At 42.3% G+C, this 17,876-nt stretch overlaps 1 protein-coding gene across 4 annotated transcripts in view; it reads left to right on the forward strand.

Annotated features, from left to right (window-relative positions):
* LOC126518716 (uncharacterized) overlaps nt 1-17,876 on the forward strand; it is a 306,763-nt gene that overhangs the window by 233,092 nt on the left and 55,795 nt on the right. For all 4 annotated transcript variants that reach the window (XM_050168478.3, XM_050168490.3, XM_050168487.3 and 1 more), the window contains 3 exons: nt 207-327; nt 11,374-11,416; nt 14,245-14,302. In XM_050168478.3, coding sequence (XP_050024435.1) covers nt 207-327; nt 11,374-11,416; nt 14,245-14,302 — 222 coding nt within the window. The remainder of the gene's footprint in view (nt 1-206; nt 328-11,373; nt 11,417-14,244; nt 14,303-17,876) is intronic.

Genomic DNA, 17,876 nt, shown 5'->3' on the forward strand with positions numbered 1-17,876 from the left:
CATATATATATATATATATATACTTTTTTATATCCTAGTGCTAGTCTTCATCTTAATGTTTCTTCAGCTTTGATTTTGCATAAGTCCACTCTTCCTACATCCTCTGGGAGACCACTGAGAGTGCAGAACTGTCAGTATGGGGCTATTAGTTGAGTTGCATCATCAGTTGTGCCTCATTCTCTCTCTTTTTTTTTTTTGCGGGACAGGGTGAGACAGTGGTGTTGGTGCGGCGAGTCGATGCCAATTGGTATGAAGGCCGCATGGGCACCAAGCGAGGTATCTGTCCTGCTGCGTACCTTGAGGTCATATCGGAGCCACAAGAGATAGGTATGTCTGCTATAGCCTTCTATGTAATCATCTGTCTCATGCAGCTATTGGACCACCATCGTTAAGCCTCCTCGCCAGTCCTCCTTACCATCTGCATATGCCACCTACCAGGGACACTTTCTACCCAGACATCGTTGAGAGCACAGGATGGCTTGTGGAAGGGGCATGAAAGCTAATGTGCATGCCGGCTAACTTGTCAAACTTGTAGAGATCTGTTGGCCTCACCTGACAAGTGCTGGGCTACAGAAATAAAATATAATCTTAGTTGTCCACATAGGCATGCGCTGAACTCATATATGTGGCTTTCATCTGTGCTGTCACTTCATTGCTTTGGGCGTGAAAAGAAGCAGGCAAAATGTGAAAACGGAAAAAAGTGTGCGCTCCCCCTCTGTTACAAGAGTACCATTTGTAATTTCAACTGCTTGAAATGTATGATTTAACGTGGTCATAAAAAATTATGAAGGCAATGATTCATATTGGGCACCGTGATGGAAACAGTGAGCTCTTGAACATTGGTAAGTGCATCACAATGTTGTCCTCTCTGTCATTGAGAGTCAAAACCAAACAAGTCTGCCTGACTGAAAAAATGTTGCAGTTGCAAAAGTGAACCATGTTGGGAGAGTACCTACCAGGTGAAAAATTAATTTCCGCTATGCTACACAGCTGTAACCACAGGTGCCACCTTCGTGTGGGCCATCTAGTGGCAGAAGTGGCCTTAAATCGTCAGTTCAGACATTCAAACTGCAAATAAGTAGGAAGTACAAAAGCTGATTGAAGAATGCTTATGCCTGGCTTTCTAACAGTTATTTATGAAAAGGCCTGCAAAAAAATCTAGGATTGGCCATTATTTTGCAGCAAGAAGTAAATTTCATTGTTCGGCCTCACAATAAGAGCCATTGCTACTCTTTACAGGAGGCAGTATTGTGATTTTAACATGAACAGTGCCTCTCACTGTGACACTATGCTAAAACATTCTAATGAGACTGCAATATCTAGCCCTGAAGGGCCAGATGCCACTTTAGCCATTGCTGCTGGTCTGTTTCACGTGCATGGCCACATCTTTGCCAACCACACGAATGTGACCATACGGACAATTGTGAAGCAGATCAAGCTATTGGAATGCTTTGTGCCTATAGCTCTTTTCCTTGTGCTCTTGCCTTTCCTTGGAGGCCCATCTCCTCTACCACGCAAGCATGGATGCGTTCTCCCGAGAAGGTTGGGAGGTTTTGCTTTTGTTTTTGGTTTTGGTTTTGCTGGTTGGTTGAGCTTACTGTATTTTAGACCATCAATTAGGGCCAGAACAAGTATTGCACAGTATTCACAATGTTAGGTGGGTGAAGTAATTGCACAAGCACATGTATTTAGACACTGAGACTTGTGGCTTATCATCCTGACTTGATGTTTTATTTAGCTGCATAACACCATGTCAGTGGCAGGATATTTTCCCGTTGTGGATTAAAGGTGGCTCAGTCTAGGTATGATTGTGATGATTCTCAACGTATGATTGTGATAAGTCAGTTGCAAGGAACACAGCTGGTTGGTTAGAATGAGCAACAATAGCCACATTGCATTGGCACTTGCCAATTACTGAAGTTCCAGGCAGCATTTTTTCATAGTGAGCAAATGGAAAAATTATGTAACAGAAATGAATAAAGTCAGATAGAGTTTATATTTACTCCCAGCAAGCTTTCTTCAGGGCGACCTCGAAGTAGAAATAATACATATATAATGAATCTAACGAACATTGATATAATAAATTATCGGTTACAACAAAGTAGACAAAAAATTTGGTTCGCCATGCTTTACTTTAATGGGCTAACCTATGGCTATAAAGAAACCGAAAGTATGTGATCCAACGCGATATCGGACATAGCAAAGCGAATATTTGCTCACTAAGTCCAAACATGTTTTTCAGGAGGCAGGCGTTCCGGAGACAGTATGCTTAGTCAGTCACTTTTGGCAATATGATTGCTTTCGCATCATTTGATACCGAAGATGTCAACATCTGCGAACTACTGCGAAAGTGATCACATCACCAACAGGAATTGACCGGGAATAGGGCCACTGAGGTGCCATTCTAAAGTGTGATCTTATAACGATTTGGAAAGTGAACCGTTCGATTTCCCTTGCGTTGTTAGTCAGAACGACGCTTTCATCAGCAAAGAACCATTGAAGAACTATTAGCACTGCAGAGGCCATCGACATTACTAGGAAGATACAAAATTCCCTCGAGAAGGAGGAAGGCGGACGTGACCAAGGCGATGGCATCTGCATACAACATAGGAAATTTTATAGTTTGCAACTCCGTGCGAAGTTGCCGGACAACAATTACGTCTTTTTTTCAAATGAATGAACATTTGTGGGTTGCTATTTTGTATCGATGCCTTCTGCTCGATTATATGCCAGTCTTATCATCCACCGCTCGCGGCTGGCTGATCCCATTGATAACGCAGGTGGAGCGTCGCTCTGACCACTGATGAAGCGTGAAAAGTGCGAAAAGACAACATAAAAAAGGCACCGCTACGAAATCGCAGTGCTGGGCTGCGATTTTGTAGGGATGCCTTTTTGAAGCTAATGCCTTTCCTCGAGGCAGCGTTCATGCGTTGTGTCACACAGTGTAGTTTGCGTGCAGTTGGTTGGTGGGTGAGCATGAGTTTTTCTGCACTCTGACATAACTGGCATGCTACCGCACAACCATTATTGCTGGAATCAACCACACAGCACCAAGTGGGCGAGCTCAGCGATAACGACGGTGCAGAGGTGCGGCTGCTTGCATGTCAGACAGTGGGCTTGGCACAGTGCCAGGAAGATGTTGTCACCCATTGCCACCGTCCAGTTAGTTGGTAGTTGTGTGAAGTGTTGCGAAAGTGACTTTACCTCTGAAAGTGAACGACCGAGGGTGCCGCCCTTGCTGGGTAGCTTGCAATACTGACACACAGTGTCACGCTTGCGCTTCTCTCACGTTGGCACAATCTCTGATTTTTTTGTCAGCGATATTATTATGTACCTTTATAATGAGTATTATATTATGAAGTAATTTTAGTGGCAGCTGCAACTTTGTTATAACAAGGTTCAACTGTAATTGGCAAAGCTATAGTGCTGTGCCACCAACTGCCAAGTGAGTTCTTCAGAAGTGGAGTCTTGCAATTGACTAATGCCTATGAATAATGAAGTCTGTTGGAGATGTTACAGATGTCTTGGGAATCCTGTGAAATGATACTTTGTATTGGTCGTTATGTCATCTAAAGGCACCTGCAACCTTAATTAAACAAGCCTGGTGCACAATACATGACAACATTTGGACCATATAAAGTACTTTCGTGTAATTTTTTTTTTAACCACCAAGAAATAAATGACCGTAAAACTGCGAAAAAATACTTAGATGTATAGAATTTGCACACCTCTCCCCTGAGAAATTATGTGCTGTGTTTCATGCTTTCATTCGTTGGGATGTTATCAGCCTTAGCAGTTGGGATATACAAGTACAGTCGCCGACTGATAATTCGGACTAAACGGGGACCCCGTAGAAGTCTGAATAATCGAGAGTCTGAAATAACTGATTGGCCAGAAAATAAGTGTTTTTATTTCACAAAAGCCCAAAAAAGCTTGCCAGCATGTTGTTGCACGCCCATGCTTGCATGCAACCTGGTCAGTCTGTATTTTGACCACTGCCATGTTATTACTACAGCTGGACAAAAGTATGTTCAACACATGCACTGAATTTCCATCCCCTGGCAACTTAACAGCAGTTGATTGCGCTTCAACAGCCAAATAGTTCCAGGTTTATTAGCAACAGTCATTGTCTGGAGCTTCCCTCACTCTATTGCCAGCCTCGTCGGCATTTACATGGAAGGTGGAGTTGGGGCCAATTGGTTCGGCTTAACGATTCTGAGCAAAAAAAATTCACAATAGCAGCCAACTAATTTACCCGAGACTGTGTTGCAACTTCTTATTTTTTAAAATTTATCTTATACTGCAGGTCATGTTACAGATCCAAGCAGATCAAATACAGAAATTGATTGAAAAGTAGGAAGTAAAAAAAGAAACCTCAGCATCACAATGCATTGTCAGCTATTGTGTTAGCGAATTCCACTCTCTAATACTACACGGGAAAAAAGAAAATTTGCATGTGTCAGTGCGAGCAAAGTAAGAGGTTAATGAACTGGGTTGATGGTGATGCGTGCGGCGTGTGGTTAGAAACGATACATAGGGTGCAGGATCAAGCGCCAATCTTTTATTTATTAGCGTATGATGACACGTGCGGCGTGTGGTTAGAAACTATACATATGGTGCAGGATCAAGCACCAATCTTTTATTTATTAGCATATGGTGACACGTGCGGCATGTGGTTAGAAACGATACATAGGGTGCAGGATCAAGCACCAATCTTTTATTTATTAGCATATGGTGACGCGTGCGGCGTGTGGTTAGAAACGATACATAGGGTGCAGGATCAAGCGCCAATCTTTTATTTATTAGCATATGGTGACACGTGCGGCCTGTGGTTAGAAGCGATACATAGGGTGCAGGAGCAAGCGCCAATCTTTTATTTATTAGCGTATGATGACGCGTGCGGCGTGTGGTTAGAAACGATACATAGGGTGCAGGATCAAGCGCCAATCTTTTATTTATTAGCATATGGTGACACGTGCGGCCTGTAGTTAGAAACGATACATAGGGTGTAGGATCAAGCACCAATCTTTTATTTATTAGCATATGGTGACACGTGCGGCATGTGGTTAGAAACAATACATAGGGTGCAGGATCAAGCACCAATCTCTTATTTATTAGCATATGGTGACACGTGCGGCGTGTGGTTAGAAACTATACATAGGGTGCAGGATCAAGCGCCAATCTTTTATTTCTTAGCATATGGTTACATGGTGCGGCGTGTGGTTAGAAACGATACATAGGGTGCAGGAACAAGCGCCAATCTTTTATTTATTAGCATATGGTGACACGTGCGGCCTGTAGTTAGAAACGATACATAGGGTGCAGGATCAAGCACCAATCTTTATTTATTAGCATATGGTGACACGTGCGGCATGTGGTTAGAAACAATACATAGGGTGCAGGATCAAGCGCCAATCTTTTATTTATTAGCGTATGATGACACGTGCGGCATGTGGTTAGAAACTATACATAGGGTGTAGGATCAAGCGCCAATCTTTTATTTATTAGCGTATGATGACACGTGCGGCGTGTGGTTAGAAACGATACATAGGGTGCAGGATCAAGCGCCAATCTTTTATTTATTAGCGTATGATGACATGTGCGGCGTGTGGTTAGAAACTATACATATGGTGCAGGAACAAGCGCCAATCTTTTATTTATTAGCATATGGTGACACGTGCGGCATGTGGTTAGAAACAATACATAGGGTGCAGGATCAAGCGCCAATCTTTTATTTCTTAGCATATGGTGACATGTGCGGCGTGTGGTTAGAAACGATACATAGGGTGCAGGATCAAGTGCCAATCTTTTATTTATTAGCGTATGATGACACATGCGGCATGTGGTTAGAAGCGATACATAGGGTGCAGGAGCAAGCGCCAATCTTTTATTTATTAGCGTATGATGACGCGTGCGGCGTGTGGTTAGAAACGATACATAGGGTGCAGGATCAAGCGCCAATCTTTTATTTCTTAGCATATGGTGACACGTGCGGCGTGTGGTTAGAAACGATACATAGGGTGCAGGAACAAGCGCCAATCTTTTATTTATTAGCATATGGTGACGCGTGCGGCGTGTGGTTAGAAACAATACATAGGGTGCAGGATCAAGCGCCAATCTTTTATTTATTAGCATATGGTGACATGTGCGGCCTGTAGTTAGAAACGATACATAGGGTGCAGGATCAAGCGCCAATCTTTTATTTATTAGCATATGGTGACATGTGCGGCCTGTAGTTAGAAACGATACATAGGGTGCAGGATCAAGCGCCAATCTTTTATTTATTAGCATATGGTGACACGTGCGGCGTGTGGTTAGAAACGAGACATAGGGTGCAGGATCAAGCGCTAATCTTTTATTTATTAGCAAGGAAAGAAATTCTCGACACATATTTTTTCTTGTTTCAAGGAGTTGGATACTGTTATTTTTCATTAGCTCAGATGGTCAATTGAACGGTGAAAATTTTGAATAAATAAACCTTACAGCTTTCCTTTTAATTCTTTCAAGTTTTTAAATACTGGTTATTGTATATGGATCCCACACCACGCATGCATATTTGAGCTTAGGCCTGATTAATGAATTGTAAGCCAATAGTTTAACCTGAGCAGGAGCTCTTGAATGTTTATTTCGTAAAAGACATAGTTTGCGAAAGGCGGATGAGCAAATATTTTCAACATGTGAATTCCAGGAGAGATTGTTAGTTATCGTTACACCTAGGTATTTAAAACTGGAAACTTCATGTAAGGGTTATTGTCCGAGGTGATTCCCATGATCGAAAAGAAGTTTTTTGCATGATACACGAAGGAAGTTCATTTTGTCTTTGTTTAGAACCATACCCCATTCCTGGCACCATGCTAGGATGTTAGTTAAAAGAGGTATGTAGGTCATTCTGGCGATTAGAACATGTAATGTCATGACACAGCTGCAATCATCTGCAAACAAACGAATCTCTATGCCAGGAACAACTGTGTTAACAATGTCGTTAATATAAACAAGAAATAAAGGGCCTAGTAAATTCCCTTGAGGCACGCCAGAAGTGACTGCAAGACCATCCGAATCTTTTCCATCAATTGAAACATACTGCTTACGGTTAGTTAAATACTCTGAAATCCAGGTAACTAAAATCTCGGGAAGGACAATAGTTTTTTTGCTTTAAAATTAATTTATCATGAGGGACTTTATCAAAAGCTTTGCTAAAATCTAAGAATATGAGATCAACTTGGCCATTACAATATAGGGTAAGTGCGAGCGAATGAAAAATTGTTATTAATTGGGTTACTGTTGAATACCATTTACGAAAACCATTCTGAAATTTGGATAGAATAGAGTGCCGATTTAAGTATCCATTTATGCGATTAGCAATGACGTGCTGAAATAATTTACAGCATGATGAAATTAGGGAAATTGGGATATAGTTAACAGCCACAGATCACCTTTCTTGGGTATAGGAACGATTCGGGCAGTCTTCCAGTCATCTGGCAATTTCCCAGTTGGCAAGGATGCTTGAAACATCACCCACAAAAACATTTCAATTGATTCAGCATAACCTCGCAGAAAAGTGTTCGGAATGTTGTTTGGCCCACATGTTTTTTTTTTTTTTTTTTAAGTTCAGTAACATTGAAAATACCCCGGCATAAGAAGCAAAATTTACTTCTGCATTGTGAAACCGTGCAGCTTTAAGGGTGCATGGATTGGAATTTGAGAAGACACTTTGAAAATAGGTATTAATAGGATGCGCAATGGCTCTCTGGTCAGTGATTATGGAACCGTTGACTGATATCCGAGACACAGTGGGCTTTTTTCCGCCTATGTAATTCCAGAACTTTTCTGGCGCATTCTTTATAAAGTTCGGCAAAGACATGCTGAAATTGATAACAAAGTTATCAATGCAGTATTGGCACATGCGCTTAGAACGGTCCATAGGATACAAGCGTCTGTGTCATCGAATTCAGCCCGACAGCTTTTCATATATTCTACTATGCAGGCATCATTGGAACATGAGTAATCTGTAACAGATTTAATCGAGGAAATGTGACCTTTCTTAAGCGATAAAAGGGGAAAGGACATACCCACTAGATGATGATCCGAGAGCCCCTGCTCAACATGCACAGAACATTCAGTGATACCACAATTTATGAATATCAAATCTAAAACAGAACTGCTCGAACCATGTACACAGGTTGGCTTATCCACCACTTGTATCATATCATGCTCTTACATTATATCAAACATGACATCGATGCTTTGGTTATGATGCGAACATATTTGCATTTGCTCCCAGTTGACGCCAGGTAGATTAAAATCCCCAATTAGTTGAATTTGGCTCTTTTGGAATTGTGACATGTGTATCTGGAGTTTGCTTAAGTAGTTCGGTGGAGATTCAGGAGGCCTGTAGATTGCATAAAAAACAAAGCTATAGCCCCAGCATGTCAGTTTTAGGCACAAGCATTCAAGGTCAGCAACATCATTGAGAATGAAAGCATCTATTTGTTTTTTAATAAGCACAGCCACACCACCTCTTCTAGAAGACCTGTCCTTTCGAAATACTACTTGATATGAAGGAGGAAAAATTTCGTCGTCATTTATTTCACTGTGAAGCCAAGTTTCTATTATTACAGTAATGCGGGGGTCATGCTGCAGTAAAGCTATTTCAAGGGAGTTTTTTATTAATGACGCTGTGAGCATTTATGTTTAGCAAACGCACATGTTTCTTTTGAATTTGAGAATGACGTCATGCCTGGGATTCCTCGCATTCCACTGTGTGAGATACTGGAGTGTGATTAGTCGTAACCTGGAGGCACCTGTTTTGCAATTCACCCCAAACGAAAACATTTTTTTCGATCCTCAGCCTATCATGCACAAGAAATACCTTTTTTTTTTAGCATCTCTTTCTGCCTTTGCACTTTCCCATAGCAGCTTGCGTTTTCTAAGAGTTAAATGGAAATAGTCATTTTGAATGAAAATACCAGATCCTTTCAGTTTCTTTACATTTTCTTGTATCGCTTTCTTTTCAGCAAAATCTTGGAGATATATAATGACAGGCCTTTTCCCGCTTTTCTTTCCGAGCCTGTGAATATGCTCAACAGATTCGACCTTCACATTAAGTTTATCATTGAAGACTACTTTATCTACTTTTTCTTTTAATGATTGTTCTGTCTCATTGTGGCTTTCATTAATACCATAGATGACTATATTTGATCGCCGACTATGGTTCTCTAGGTCTGTCAGTTTTCTAGCTTGAAAGTTCATGACTTTTTCAATTGACTGAAGGCTGGTTTGAAATTGCTCACTGGTGTCCAAAAACTGTGTAGCGTCACCAAGGTGTTTTTCCAACTGAGTTAGCGACAGTTGGATGCTGCTAAATAATTTTTGCATATTGATTACTTGCTGTTTTAAGTTGTTCATGTCGCTCTGCAAGGCAGCCTGGCCTTCAAGTAACTGCTCAACCATTTCTTTCTGCGTTGGACCAGGATTTGTTTCAATATCCCCGCTACACATCAACAACAGTGCCAGGCTGTTCCAACAGTCAGGAATAACTACGCAAAGTGCCTGTGGGCTCAGCAGCACTAGCAAACACCGACGATCGTCCCTGATAGAAGCTACGAAACGCCTTTTACCAACCTGGGCTAAGAACAGAAGAGGGTTGGTCATTGTGGTCGGTCGAGTGCTGCCAAGCCCACTGACTGTGCGACGAAAATCCCGGCTCGAAGAATACGCATCCTCCATTAATGTCCATAAAGGAACAAATCCTTACTGCATAAAGGAACAAATCCTGTAACGCAGGATTGGGACACACATGACAAATGCACAAATCGAGTGAGCGCAGCACGACAACTTACCAGTTTAGTTTGGCTTGTCCTCTGTTGTCAGCTCGGTTGGTGAATACTGGATCGACTACGCTTCCCTACTATCGAAGTATCGAGGTGGCGCCGGCAGTGTGTCGAAACAAAAACATTGCTCTTCCTGCTTAGCTCCATGGCCGATCATGCGGTCATGCAGGTGGAGTCGAGTCTGAATTATTGAACGGTGCACCATAAGGCATTTGAATTCTCGGTCATCCTTATACATTAGATGTATGGGGCAAGCCACGAAGCTCTACAAATAATCGAGCATGTCCACATTGTTGGGGTGTGAACAATCGGTCAACAACTGTAATGTAGAATAAATGGTATACCCAGGCTATGGTATTGCACCCTTACCCTACCTTGAGCATTCAAGGATCACATCTTAAATGTCAGTTTTGACAATATTATCAAAACAAGCTGTAAATGTTGTCCTCAGGCATTTTAGCCTGAGGAGTGCAGCCCTAGACCTGGTCTTTGTTGCTTATGAAAAGGAACCTGTTGACAGCCTTAGTAATAAAGATGAATCAGATTAGTCGTGTGTATACTTCATCAAGATTTCATGTGCACCCAAATTTATTCACTTTTGTAATTGGATCACCCCTTGCTCCGTATTTCTCACCTTATGTCTTCGCAGCTGAGATGGACATGTTGCCAGAACTGTACTGCTAATTTCTCTTTTTTTACATTTTCATCCTTAGTCGTGCGCAACTCTGAGAGGATGTGCTGTAGCACCTTTTGGCTCTCAATTTGTTGATCAATAGTCCAATGCATTACAGTGTTGGAAGGTGATTCAATCTCTAGTTGAAGTCGATTTCGGAGTGAGTTGGGGTTGAGAATGGCGTGGAGTCACTGCGCATGGCACTCTATCTCGTCACCCTTCACGTGAAGAGAGTAGGAGGAGTGTTGGACTGCTTCAGTATTTTTCACTGCACTATCTTCGGGAACAGCCTGCTTGACTGCACATAACTACGTAAATGGCCCTCAGTTTTAGACTGCGCTATCTTCGGGATCTGCCAACGAGAAAGGTTAGAAACCTTGATACCTGATACGAAAAAGGGAAGCTAACTAGCTAAGGAAGACATTGCCCTCTATATGCTGTTGGCTACTTTGCCTCCTCGTGCTTTGTTCTACATCAGTAAACGTGGTTGGTGGACATGCTTTTTCATTCTGCACATTTTTTTTTCACCCTCACAATACTTCTGCAGATGGTTGCAGAGCAAGTCATAAGTACAGTCTCTTGCAAAAGTTTGAAGGGGACTGCTCAACGCACACCTGCTTCTTTTCATTGGAACTATGCTTTGTTGACTTCATTGGTGGTGAGGTTACAGTCTAGTATCACTGTAGCTCAGTGCCGGGGAGTGCACTGTTGACACATGGACTGTGGCACTTTGCTGATGAGTGCGGGGACTATCACACTTTTCCAACTCACTATGGGCCTGTTGAACTAGTGTGCTTGTTTGTGAAGCAAGAATTTATTTCCAGGTTTCTATTAGCATCATGTTCAGAGGCTCGTTTATATTTCTTCCAGTGCCAACGACTGTGTCACCCAAGCCACCTGCAAGTCCAGTGTAGTGAGTAGCTTTTTGCAACACATCAGTTTGCCCGCATCTTTTTTTTTTTTTTTCCTTGTGACACTGTCTCTGAAGCCAAGGAGTTTTTAAATTGAACTCCGTTTTGCTGCTGTCAATTTTTAATTGGAGGAGCCTTCTGCAATTTCTTTTTCTGTGTGCAGATATTAACAATCTCCTCTGATGTAACCTTTACTCCTATGATGTAAGCACCAGACTTTCAGCCATTCAGTGTCTCATCATGGTAAAGAATGCTGAAATTTGTGAGGTTACGCTGCCTTGATTGCTATGCAACGCCTTTCTTTCAGCATCTCTGAAAAAAAAAAAAATTGTAAGATCACCAAACTTTTTGGTTTTAAGAGTGGACAGTTCTAGTGATGCGCATGTAGAAAAGGCACACAAAAGACAAAACTCTGTGAGCTTGCCTTTTTTTTATGCCCAAGTCTTTAGTACTGTTTTGTTTTAAAATGAGTACTAGTGTATGTTTCCATGTTAGTAGACTTCTTGGGCAAGAAGCGAAAGAGGAAACTGTGTATGGAAACTCCGTGTCATAAGTGCATGTGTAGGCAGCCCACTCAGTGAAGTGTGGACAAGAGAAAAGATTTCAAATGGACAACAGCACCAGAAGAAGAAGCTAAAAGGACAGTGAAAATGGGAAAGCAGCATGAACTTCTGATGGAAACATTGTAGAGGAGGCTTTTTGAAGGAAGGGGTTGTGTCATAATGGAGGGAGCAGCAAATAACTGAACAGCTGGCACTGTTTCAAAAGTTAGCAATAAGTATTGAGTATATTTGAGGGTATTAAAACACCGAATAAATTCTGGTGTTTTACTTGCCAAAACTGTGATCTGATTACGAGGCATGCTGTAGGGGGACTTCAAGTTAACTTTGACCACCTAGGGTTCTTTAACGTGCACTTAAATCCAAGTACACAAGTTGTTTTTGCATTTTGCTTCCATCGAAATGCAGTCACTGTGGCAAGGATCGAACCCACACCCTCAAGTTCGGTTGTGCAATGCCAAAAGCCATTAAGCTACCACAGCATTTTTTTAGGGCATTGAGATGTTTTAATTAGACACACAGATTATGCATCTTTTTATCTATTTATTTTTTCATTGTAAATGTTACTTCAACACATTTCTCGAACTGGTGACCAAGTTTTTGTTTTCCATCAGAATATTTCTTTGCCCTGGTCAGGTATGGATACTTCCATGACACCCTGATAGCCATCAAAATCTCCATCCCCTGAAAGCATCCTTCTGTTGTATAAATGCATTAAAATCATCCATCTATTTTGTTGGGGTGCAGTATCACAAGCTGGAAAAGTCAGATGACTTCTCACTGATCCTAAACGAAGAAAGAGCTAAAGGCCATGCCACCACCAAATTGTATGCGATACTTTCCTGTTAATATGCATGCTGCCATTCATGTGAGGTGTCCTCACCTTCTAAATGTGCATCTTCTGTTAGTGCGAGGTTCAAGTGCCTGGTATGTTCATTTCAGTTGGGAATATAAATATGCTGTCATTTGTTGAAACACCGTTAAAAATACTTCTGCAGCACTGCATGATGCCTGTCAACATGCTAAATGTTTTTACGTAGCCTGCAGTGTATGAATGGTTACGGTAGTCCAGACACTCCTATGTAGTGTAGTGAGCAGTCAGACTTTTGTGAAAAGCCTCAACTGCAGCGACATTGGGGTTAACTTATCTTTTTCCCTCTTTAGAAACTATGTATACAGTTTCAGCACTATAGGTAGTCCTCTCGTAGCACAGCAAGCAGACAAAAGATGGTGGAGGAATGTTGACGATTATGTGCAACGGTTAAGATGATGAAAACACTATGTTTGCATGCTCAGTTCAAGTAGCTTAAAGGCACACTGAAAAAATCAACCTCGAATGTTAGATTACCCTACTCCTGTAATATAGTTCGGTGGCTGTGGTACTCTGTCAACGATCATGAGGTGGCTGGTTTTATTTCTGGCTGTGGTGGCTGCATTCCAATGAGAGGAGAGTGCTAGAAGGCTTATGTATCACAATTTTAGTGCATAATAAAAGACCTCATGTGGCCAAAATTAACCCAGAGCCCTCCGCTGCAGCACCTCTCATATTCATTGCATTGCTTTGGGACATTTCAAACACCATCATTCAGTTAAATAAATTCAGGATGGCCCTTCTAGAAAGCTCGCAACATTTGTCTTATGCCGAGAAATGGCTTAGTTGCCGAGAAAATTATAACAAACATGGTCACTTGTGTAGGTTCTTAAGCTATACCAATAATCTCTGAGGTCGTGCTGTGACGAGTGCTGCCACATGGAGGTGGCACTGCACTCTTTCGTGTAGCACTGAGTGCATCGGTTGCAAAATTTGTTGGGGGTGAAAAAATGCTAAGCGTGGTTGAGAACAGTGGAAAATGCATGGTCTCTCTCTCTCTTGAACAGGAGATGATGTTGAGTGGCAACAGTGGGAGATTATTGGACTTTCTCTTTTTGAGGCATTGTTAGCAATACAATATTAGTTTTCACTTTCACATATCTGGGGGTCAACATTTTCTCTGCTACATTGAGAACTTTGCTTCTTGAAACCGAGGCTACTAAGTAGGTAAAGCTTGTTTATTGAAAATTTGGCAAAACTTGGCATGCATTCAGGAATTCTGCATCGCATTCTTTCATTAGCAGCCACATTTCTGTTCATTCCAAGCAGCAGTGGAAAGGCTGAAATAATCTCTTTGCACCTTACTGTATTAACATCTCAAAAAGTATATGGCAGCACATCATTACAAAATGAAGGCTAACGTGATGTTTCCTGCTTGCTTTTATCCCATTGTCACTAGCGGCCCCATTGTGAGTGATGCCCGGCCCCAGAGGAGTCCAGCCAGCTACAGCCCACAGGTGGGGTCCTCTGCCCTGTCGCCATAATACTCCATACATTCGTTTATTCAGGCTTTTACGTACTGATTTTGTGAGGGTTTGGTTTTTTCGCCATATTTGCTGTATCACAACATACACTTCTCTTTCAGAAAAGATTCACTAAAATTTGTGTACTCATTAGGACAGAGTATGAAACTGACTCTTCACTGGTGGTGCTCTGTCACCATTGGCATTAGGCCTGCCCCGCATACAGGGTTTTCTGCAGTGAAAAGGCACCATTCACACCTATGCACTGTACCTTTGTGTGCAATCCCTACATGCATTTAATGTAGGTGTGAAATGATCTGGATGGAAAAGCTAAGGCATACGGTGCCTTCGCAGTTTCTTCTGCTTACTGCAGAAGGCATGTTCGTGAGAAGCCAAGTGCCCCGTTTATAAAAGTAATTAGTTTTCTACTCAAAAACATGATTGGTCATTATGGTAGCAGTAGTTGAGATTTGTCATCAATGACTTGCCACTATGTTGAGTTTGTCAACTCATTGGCTACCAAATATTGCAAGAGCCGCAGGGCTCTCCGTGCCAATTATTTTTGCCACTTACCGGCGCTGTACAAACTTCCACTGCCGTGGTCTACAAATGTCCACAAATAATTAAGAAAAGTCGAACCTCCATTGTAGTGGACAAGTAGTGCTATCTATTGATAACCTTTTTAAGCACTTATTGTTTGTTGCTGGTCGCGTCCATATATGAATAGCTTTAAACCAGCTATACCTCCCACCCGGTGAATTGCCGGCTTTGGCAATATGGTCCGTATTGTTGCGCCCAGTGATTCGCCAGCTTTGGTAGCCAATGGGTTAAAGTAGCTCAGCTGTCACGGTTCTTGTGTTGCTTTGATTAACTTTATTACCTGCATCCGGTTTAGGAAGCTTATATACAAATAAACTCTGAAGTGCACATGTCATGCATTTCTTTTCTCCTGATCATTTGGCCACAAGCTGCTGCCCTGATCATTTGCATGCAGAAATGCACCATGCTTGTGCACGATTTGCACAGAAAGGATAAACGAATGCATGTAAGTCAAAGGTTAGGTCTACCTATAATAGGAATTGAATTATTCTTTTTTCTTGGAATGAAAACTGTCTGCACTAAACTTAGGAACTGAGGACATGTTAGAATCAAATAGATACATCGTATGTGCAGGTTATGTTATTTGATGATTGATAGGCCTAGCACCTTGCACCACACATGCCACTTGCTTCCCATGTTCAGCTCACATCACCCCAGCTATATGACTTCCTTAGTTCTTAGTGGCATACCTGATAATGAGCATGCATATTCATGTGTACTTGTGCAAACATTAACCTGCAGTAAATTATGTTTGTGTAATAAGCCTTTTATGCTGAACAGGGCTAGTTTTGTAGTATCATAGTGATGGACCTATTGTCTACTTCATTCACCACACTAAGACTTCTGCAATTGAAGTGTGCCAGTGATAAAGAATTGAAGTTATTGCTACCAGCTGAAAGTAGCGCTAGTTATACTGTACATTTATACTTAGTGTGCAGGAAGAGTAAATGAGTGTTGTCACCTGTATTATTCATTTCTTCCATACATGTGGATACCTTCAAGCAAGTATTAAGGCTGCACAATGGTTAGAGCATTCCTTACGTTAACATTGAAAACCGTGGGTGTGGTTGACTGCACTGCAGCACCTCACGACATATGGCGTTTTTCACTGGTCGATCTGGAGCGGCCGCCGAAATCCTCGAGCGAGCGCTCGGGTTTCACAAATCCGAATCGGCCAGCGGAGCGAAAAAACGCTCCGCGGGCGATCACACAGGAAGTCTGCGTACACGTCGCACAAACCGGTTCCGGAAACCATGCGCGACTTCCGCTCTGTACGTTTCCACGGCAACCAAAGTCACCGTCTCCCGTGTGTAATTTGACTATAGTGAACTAGAAGGGGGTAGTGGGATCAGGGAGAGCCCGCGGGTGTGGCATCTCACGTCGACGCCGCCAGATGGCGCCACTAGAGCATGGGCTGTACGGAACGCGAAACTCTGAGCATTTTCAACGTAGAGAAAGCCGTGTGCGCTTGGTGTCGCGCCAAAAAAAGAAAGCACGCAGCTCCGTAGCATGTTTTCTGAAAACTTCTTCTGAAATTAAGACAAGGCGCAGAGAAAGGTGGAAATGTGGACGTTCTTCAAGCTTGCGTGAAAATAAAGCCGACCCAACGAGTGCAGACTAACGGCCGCACGACGATGCGACTGATTTCTAAACTAAAAGCTCGCGAACACCGTAGAAGAGGTAAATATGTGAATGGGTAAATTGCTTAATTCATTTGCCATTAACAATTTTTATACAGGTCAGTACCCAATCGCATTCAGAAGTTCAAGTGAGCCAAACAATTGCGGCGCGTGTACTAACACATTCGGAACAGAGGCCAGATATGATGAGGTTTTATTCCTTTAAGTGTGATTTTGTTTACGAAAGCATATATCCACTGAAAGCTAGAGAGTTAATCCTGTGGTGATGCCACTATTATGCGGTCGTAGTGGTTACCAGGGATAGCGAAATTTCGTAACACAGCAAAATAAAGAGAACTCGTGGTGGCCAAATTGTTCTCTTTATTTTGCTTTATTGGTACAAAAGTTGGGCAGCTACTCCTTTCTCAAAGTGCAATGCTGCTACGAGAGAAGTACTATGAGGAACGGCTTATCTTCGCGTGCAATTTCTTTTCACGCCGTTTCTGTCGCGATTGGTTGATCCCTTTTACATAGAAGTGCAGCCTGGTCAGCACATAGAACTTGGTCAACTCTGTTGTGAGCGCATCTGAGTGCTGGCTGCAGCCTAAGACATAGCCGAAGTTCTCCTTCACTAGCAACATTACATCCACTATGCTGTCACTGCAGAGTTTCTCTCGGCTGAAGAACACAGTGAAGATGTCCTCCAACCTTCACTGCCCTGAAAAGCTCCAGCGAAGGATATAACAACCCTCCCTTGTCGCATGTCACAGTGAACTCAGAGTCTCTGCTTTCCGTATTGGGGGTTACCAAAAGAAAGGCCTTGCAAGGCATGTAGTCATAACACTTCAGAAACTTTCGAGCAACATACCCTGCCAGGTAATGTATTAGACGGTCGTCGCTTTTCTGCTCCACCAACTCTCTGTGCTCAGCATGCAGGAATACTACGCAGCATGCGCTCGGCTGAAGCTAGCTTTCGTTCCTCAATGAGATGGTCGATTGCAGCAGCCCTGGCTTATTGAGCTGGAGCATCTTGCGCACTCAGGAGAGAACTCATTTCTCCACTAGCTCCATTAAGGTCAGCATTGCCTGAGCGTACTATTTTCGCAAGATTATAAAAGGATAGGCAATTAACGACAATTAGAAACTGCGTTGGTGTTGGGTGGTCATTAAACCCACATGATTGCCTGACTATACCGAAAAAGTTTTCCAGCGAATCCTGGCTTAACCTGGATGTCATAACATACCTAAATCCCTGACTGACAAGATAATCCAGCAGTGATAATGTGCTGGATATAGTCACCCTTAGGCCATCTGCAGTTGAATCGCTTAAAAATCCACCTACTCTTTTA

This window comes from Dermacentor andersoni, chromosome 1, assembly GCF_023375885.2.
Source record: "Dermacentor andersoni chromosome 1, qqDerAnde1_hic_scaffold, whole genome shotgun sequence".
Lineage (NCBI taxonomy): Eukaryota > Metazoa > Arthropoda > Arachnida > Ixodida > Ixodidae > Dermacentor > Dermacentor andersoni.